General features: G+C 19.6%; 1 protein-coding gene across 1 annotated transcript; it reads left to right on the forward strand.

The window, feature by feature from the left end:
• Positions 1–1,366: 1,366 nt before the first annotated feature.
• On the forward strand, positions 1,367–8,512 carry PRSY57_1110600 (hypothetical protein; the record flags this gene model as incomplete). The annotated part of the gene is made up of 1 exon (XM_012908071.2): positions 1,367–8,512. The coding sequence occupies one exon, from the start codon at positions 1,367–1,369 to the stop codon at positions 8,510–8,512; it is 7,146 nt and encodes a 2,381-aa protein (XP_012763525.2).
• Positions 8,513–8,595: the final 83 nt, after the last annotated feature.

The raw sequence follows: 8,595 nt of genomic DNA on the forward strand, positions 1-8,595 counted from the left end.
CTGATAAATGTCCATATATATGGAATAATATAAATATTATTACTATATATATATATATATATATATATATATCAAATCAATGATTATATATGCGTAGTTAAGTATTATATATTATATATTATATTTTATATATATGTATATATATATATATATATATTTTTTTTTTTTTTTTTGTTATTTGAATTTAAAAAATATCTAATTTTGGATTAAAAAAAAAAAGTAAATAAAATTGATAGTTAATCATAGGATTTTTAAAAAGTTGTAACCTTTTATTTTGCTAATATTTTTAATATATCATGTATTTATATACATAATGTCTTTAAAGTGGTAAAAAAATATAGTTTTATAAAATTATATATTTTTATAAAATATATATGTTATGTGTATAGGTGTGTGGTGGTCATAATATATATATATGATATATATATATTTCTTTTAATGTTTATATATATATATTTATTTATTAGTGTGTTTTGCTATATAAGCTTTATTTTTCATATTTTAAACATTATATAAACTTCTTTTTCTCTCTTATTATATTATATATTTTTTTTCTCTATTTTAATAACATCAAAGTAAATATTACTATCTTTTAATTTAGTATAATATTTGTAAAAATGAAAGATAGTATAAAATGAATATAATAAAAAAAATATATGCATGTTTATATTTATGTATGTATATTTTATTATTTATTTATTTATTTTTATTATTTATTTATTTTTTTTTATAACTTTATTATTTTTTTTTTTATTTTTTTTTATTTTTTTTTTTTTTTTATTTTTATTTTTTTTTTTTTTTTTCTCCCATTTTAAAATACAAAAATAATATTTATTTGAAAGAAAAATATTGAATGTGTTATTATATAATAGAATATAATAATAATTCATTACTATTTAATTTATTTCAAGTAATAAATTCATAATTGTACATTGAAGTATTATGCACAGAATAAATATATATATAATGATTATATATTATATCTAATTAACAACTTCATTAATAATATATATATATATATATATATATATATATATATATATATATGTATTATTTTTTTTTTTTTTTTTACATAATATTCTATCCATCATAATTAAGTTGTGTGTTCATACAAAAAAAAAATTGAAGTATGAAATATGTTTATTACTTTTATATATTTTTTCTCAATTCGTTCATTTGTTTAAATTTCTGAGAAACTTTTCATCATATGATCGATTGGTTATTCGGAATATTTTATCCTGAGAAAAAGGAAAAACCGCAAAATAAAAAAATAACAATAAAAAAATTAAAAAAAAAAATATAAAAAAAATATATGCTTACATATATGTGATTTTTTTTTTTTTTTTTTTATTTCTTATTTTGAATAATGTTTAGGAAAGATATTAAAAAGATTTACTTAAAAAATCACCTTAAGAAAATATATATTGTAAAAAGACAAAATGAAAATAAGATTATTGAAGAAAAAAAAAGCAGTGTTTTGTATAAAGACTTTAAAGAATTTATACTTGTTTTAATAAATATAAGAAAATATGAGAAAGCATTAAAAAAGTTAAAGGGTAATAAAGCGAGTTGTGAGTTTTCCAAGGTTTTACAAGAATATTTGGATTTTTATTTGTCAACGTTTGGATATAAATTTCATACGTTTATATTGGAATATAAAACTGGTGATGAAATAAATGATCCTAATAATTGTTATGTTATAAATAAATTAAGAAAGAGTGATATTGAAAAAATAGTAAATAAGGAATATTCAAGAATATTATTTAAATATGATAGTATAAAATATGTACTATATTATATTAAGAAGCATACATTATTATTCCAAACATTTAATTGTCATTTCAAAAAATTGTTAATAAATTATTTATTTGTAACATTGAATCCTTTGAATGTTCTCATTTTTGTTTATTTAAAATTATATCAAAATAATGACAAAACAAATGTTGTTTCAAAAAGCGATGCTAAGGATAAGATAGAAAATAAAGATAAATTTGATGAAGAAATAAATGATATTCCTTTAAGTGAGAATAAAAATATTTGTGAAAATAATAATGAAAATCACAATGATTTAGAAAACTCTCAGATAAACTACGAAATCATATTAAATAAAAATGAAAGATCTAATTGTACTAATCTTTTTTGTGATGAAATATATTGGTTTATATGTTTTTTTGGAGATTATATTATAAAGTATAATATAATTAGATGTTATGGGGAAATATATAGAAATAAAAAAATTATCCAAAGAAAATTAAGAATATATCATTGGGTTAAGAAATATGTTCAAAATTATTTAATACAAAAGTTTCATTGTTATTCTTATTCAAAAAATATAAAATTATATGATACATGGTATGAACATATGTTATATATATATGAAAAAAAATATAAGGAATATATTCCCAAATTAAAAAAATTTATCCAAATTGGTAATGGATATAAAAGTATTAATATGTGTCACAAAAGCTTTTCATATATATATGATTTAGTTTTACTTTTATATTTTTTGAAAATATGTTTTTTTTATTTAAATGAACATATTAATTTTGTTCTTCATTTATCTTTATATACTTTATATAAAAGTATCAAAATTTTTGTCATATATTTATATTTTAATCTTCCCAAGTCTATGTGTCATTACTTTTTAAATATTTATTTGATGTTTTTTAAAAAAAAAAATATAAAAGCTGCTCATATACTTAGTAAAATGAAATGTACATATAAAAATATGATGAGCCACATTTATGCACACAGAAATTTCTTATATACCAATGGAAAATTAAACTCTCATGAAAAAAGAACAAATCTTCCTATTTATTTAAGACAAAGAAATTTAAACAGTAATCTGATTCAATGTGAAGATAATGATAAGAAACTAATATCAAAAAATGATTGTACAGAAAATTTAAACAAACAAAAAAATGTACAGAATTGTATTATTGTTGATAGTCAAAATGATCAAAAATACAAAATATCTAAAATTCACCTGAACAATTCACAAAAAAAAAGATATGAAAAAATATTAAATTTAACATATTTTGATATAAATGAATACGATGGAAAAGATATTGAAAATGAAAGTCAATTAAAAAAATTTTTGACATTTCATTTTTATGGATCTATAATACAATTGAAATATAATAACGAAATTTTTTTGAGGAAGAAAAAGTATAAGGATCAAAAGGAAAAAAAAGTAAATCAAAATAAAATAAAGAGTGTAGAAGGAAAAATAAAAAGAAAAATAAAAAGAAAAAGAATTAAAAATATAAAAAAGATTAAAAAAAATGAGCAAAATGAAATTAACAAAATTAACGGTTTCTTTTATCCAAGGAAAATTCAAAATAAAAAGAGACAAATATTATTATATAATGTACTGATAAATAATACAAAAGAATTATCAATATATATGAATAAGAAGCAAATGAATGATCCAAAACATTCTCTACATCGTGTAGTGAAAAAAAGTGATATTAGAAAAAAGAGTAATCTATATTATCATATAAATGGTGAGCATAAAATGTATATACCTAGTGGTAATTTTTATTTTTGTAATAAAAAAATTATTAATAAATTATTTGAAACCATATTGTATAATATAATACATAAGGAAAATCATATGATTGATGTAAATCAAAAGGAAAGGAATTTATTTATATTAGATAAAAAAATAAATGATGAAAATCAAAAATGTGATTATGTTAATAGGAGTCCCTTAAAGGAACAGAATCCTTATTTGGACAATGAATGTGTCACCCCAAACAAAATTGATTTATGTAATGAGCAAAATGAAGATGATAATATGGTGACTCTATGTAAGGATGAAAATAACAATGAAAAAATTGATAATTATCAAAATAACAAGGACATATATATGGAGGAAGAAAATATAATTGAACAAAATGAAATAGAACCAAACGATAAAGAAAAAAATAAAATTGACGAAAAAGAAAATATGGATAATAATGATATAATTATTGAAGAAGAAAATAATAATAAGGATATAGACATATCTGTTGAGGTTAATATGGAAAAAGATACTTGTCCTAGTGATGAAAATGTTTCAGTGAATAATGAAGCTGATGTTAATAAATTATCACAAAATGTGATGAAGGAAAAATATCTTAATGAAAATAATAGTATAATAAAATATGATTTAAAAAGTAAGAAAAATGATTATGTTGGAAAATATAAAATATATTTTAGTGATGAATCTACAAGCTCTGAAAATACAACCGATGATTATGAGTATTATATGAAAAGAAGAAATAAATCCAAACCAAAAATTAAGGGGAAAAATGAAAAGAAAAAGAAAGAAAATGTAATGAATAAGAAAAATATGCAATTGCAAAGGGATAAGAAAAAAATTCATGAGGATAATGTAAATATAAATAAAACGAATTCAAAGAATAAACAACAGGATAATGAACATGATACGAATAGTAAAAAAGATAATAAAATAATAATAAATACAAAAGAAACAAATATTCCAAAAGATAACAATGCTGAAGGTAAAAATATAATTGATACTATAAAGGAAAAAACATGTAATGAATTTATAAAAGATACAAATGAATCTTTGTGTATTAAAAATAACGATACTACTGATAATATCATGAAAAATAAAATTAATCATAAAAATATTTCTATTGATGACGAATACGATCTAAAAGAATATGAAGAAGATAGTATTAATGAAAATAACAAAAGAGTAGAAAACGTAAAAATAAATACATTTAACGATTCAAAAGAATGTATGTTGGAAGAAAAGGAAATAATTGATAATAACAAAAAGGTTTATAAAAAGATTCAAACTTTAAAATCAAAAGGTAGTAAAAAATTAATTTTTAATTTGTCATTAAGTGAAAATGAGGAATCGTCCTTAATAATAGAAAGTTTGGATAACAACCAAGAAACAAGAGAAATGAAGGAGTTACAAGAAATATATGTTAATAGTATGGATGAAGAAGTAAATACAAAAGAAAAAAGCGGGTCATTAAAAGGTGATAACAACAACAAAAAAAACAACAACAACAACAATAATAATAATAATAATAGTAATAATAATATGGTAGATTTGAAAGAAAAGGATTATCATATTGATATACATGATAAGGAAGGAGAACATGTAAATATATTAAAAGAACAAAATAAATTAAAAGTAGGATATCATGATTTATATAATAATATTGGAGGTATAGAAAAACCATTTATAGATACTTGTGAAATATATATTAAAGAAAATGTATTGAATAATACACAGAAGAAATTCAATTTAATTCATATTTATCATAAATTCAAGTTAGGTATTGTTTATTTATTTGATCATTATATAATAGGAGGGATTAATTTAATTAACCCTTATAACAGTATTGAAAATGAAAGATATAAACATTTTGCATGTATACAATCCAATATAAATGATATGGATCATACTAAAATATTTAGATACAACGAAAAAGAATTAATCATGTCTTTTAAAAAGAATTCAGAAATATGTTTATTAAGTGATAAGAATGAAAAAAGAATAATGAAAATTTTATGTAAAAATGGGAAAGGATTAAATGGTTCAATTTTTAAATGTACTATTAATAACAAATTATTTGCATGCAAAGTACAACATAAATTACATTTAGCAAAAAAAGAAATATACTTTTCATATTTATTAAAGGTACGCAAATCTAATAAAATAAATAAATACACAAAATATAATAATGTAAATTATTCAGGAAGGCAACTCTTTTATGAAATTTATGAGAAGGAAAATAGGTATATATTTCCGGATGAACTACATTATAAATCTGCCTCAGATCAAAAGAGCAAAGATGTTGAAATAAAGACATATAATGAGAATAACAAAAATATTTACAATATGGAAAATAATCACAAAATTGATAAAATTTATAATGTTGATAAAATTTATAATGTTGATAAAATTCATAGTGATGATGAAGAGTATAGTAAGAGCCAGAAAAAAGTCAAGGAAGAAAAAAATGAAAACATTAAAAAAGAAACATTGAAAGAAAAAAGAAATATGTCCATTTTAATTATGAATACACACAATAATGTTATAACATTAAATGAATTAATTAATTATTTTATTAGGAAAAATTATAAAAGTGTAAATGAAGAATTAATTTTATTCATTATTTATCAAATAATTGTATCTGTACTTCAATTACATTTTCTAGATGTCTTACACGGAGATGTAAAAATTGATAATATTTTAATTAGTAAAAATGAAGATTTATGTAATAGAGAAGGGCGAAGAAGGGGGAAAAAAAGATACAATGGTGAATATAATAAAAATAAGAAAGGAAATAATAAGTATAAAACAAAGGAAAGAGAAAGAAAACAAGAAAAAGAAAAAGAAAAAGAAAAAGAAAAAGAAAAAGAAAAAGAAAAAGAATATTCAAACATTCATAAAAATAGTTTCGATTTTAATAGTTTGTATAAAAATAATAGATATTTAGGTAAAGACAAATTAAATAATTATAATAAAGAGGATAGCTTTTTAAAAACTACGAGTTTTCCCTTGAATCTTTTTTTAATAGATATTGGTAGAGGTATAGATATGAAAAACTTTAAAAAGTATCTTTTTTATGGTGAAAAGAATTGTGATTGTTATAGTTTTTTAAATGATTCTATTTATAATTATCATATTGATTTTATTGGTATTGCACAAATAGCTAGCTGCCTTTTATTTTACAAGCATATAGGTCATACAAAATACCGATATGAAAGGACATTGAATGATAAACATAATATCACCGTAAATAACTTGGGTATTACATATTCAACACACAATAATCATTTTAATAATACAAATGGGCGTAATACATGTTATACAAAAAGGAAAAAAAAAGGAAAGGATGTTGCAAATGATCAAGTGAAATATAAGAGTAGTAAGAAAGATAAATATAAAGAAATTGAGAACTTCATAAAGATTAAGGAAAAGGTATATCAAGAGGAGGATGATATGTGTATAGAGAATAATGATTCTTTTATGGATGAACATTGTTTATATGATAATGAAGAGAACCCCAAGAGGAAGAATATGAGTAAAAGTAAGAGTATGAATAAAAGTAATGGTATGAATAAAAGTAATGGTATGAATAAAAGTAGTGGTATGAATAAAAGTAGTGGTATGAATAAAAGTAGTGGTATGAATAAAAGTAATGGTATGAATAAAAGTAATGGTATGAGTAAGAACAAAGAAAAAATAAAACAAAGCAACAACTTACGTAATGTTAACAATTTAAACAGTTTAGACGATTTGGAAGATATGATGAAAAATAAAAAAGAGAATAAATGCTCCTCCAGTTTATATGATGAAAATGATGATAAGGAAAATATATATTTTATAGATTATTCTAAAATATTATCCATTGACAATAAGAATAAAGAAAAGATATTTTATTATTTAGATAAAATAAAAAAACAGTCTGACAATTATTTTGTTGAGAAGAATAATGAAAATAAAATAAAAAATTTCTATACGAAATTTATGTTAAAAAGAAAAAAGTACGCACAATTTTGGGAAATGTTTTTTCATATTTTATTAAATTTTTGTAATATATACGAATTAAATCATATACGATATAATTCAAATGAAGAGATTCTGAATAACAATTCAGATGATGATTTGTATGTTCATAAATTAATAAATAAAACAGAGAATTATTATTTTGATTTTAAGAAAAATAATTGGCAAGAAATTCATAAAAGTCCTCAAAGAAATGATTCAAATATTTCTAACGATGGTAATAAAAATATAATTAATTTATCTGATAGATGTTATAGTAACATACCATATGAAAATAAGTTAACTAATTTATATTATATTCATGAAAAGGAAAATGACAATTCCAAAAATATAATAAATAATCATCAAGGTGATAAAGATATAATATTGTCAACAAATAAAAATATTCCAATAAAACATCCCAATGAACATATTAAATCATATGAAAACAATATATTAATAAATAACGATAATAATAAATTATTGATTTCTAAAAAGGGAAATTATAAAAATACAATACTAAGAAAAGATATACAAGGACATAACTACAATAGCATGGGAAAAAACAGCAAATATTTTTTTATAAAAAATTCCATATCAAATTTTAAATGTATAAGGAAAAGCTTGTATAAACATAAATATGAAAATAAAACTAAGGATCAAAATAAAGATGAAATGAAAAATAAAAATATACATGCCCCTGAGGAAAATACACAAAGTGGAAAATTGAAAAGAAAAATCATATTTTTTGAAAACGAACAAAATAAAACCAAATGTAGAAAATTAAATAATGAAAAACAATATTATAATAATGAATATAAATATAACGAAGCTAAGAGATCTACAAAATATATTAATAAACTCATGAAAAAAAAAGCAATCTTTATCCTTCTAAATTTAAAAAGATCTATTGAGCGCATATTTGATGAAGACGAGGAGAAGCAAACAATTTTGTTAAACGAACTTTATAACGCCTCCACTTTTTTTTAAACAAAAAAAAAAAAAAAAAAAAAAAAAAAAAAAAAAAAAAAAATATATTTATTTATTTTTTTATTTTTTTTTTTTTTTTTTTT

The sequence above is a fragment of the Plasmodium reichenowi genome, chromosome 11, assembly GCF_001601855.1.
Source record: "Plasmodium reichenowi strain SY57 chromosome 11, whole genome shotgun sequence".
Taxonomy (NCBI): Eukaryota; Apicomplexa; class Aconoidasida; order Haemosporida; family Plasmodiidae; genus Plasmodium; species Plasmodium reichenowi.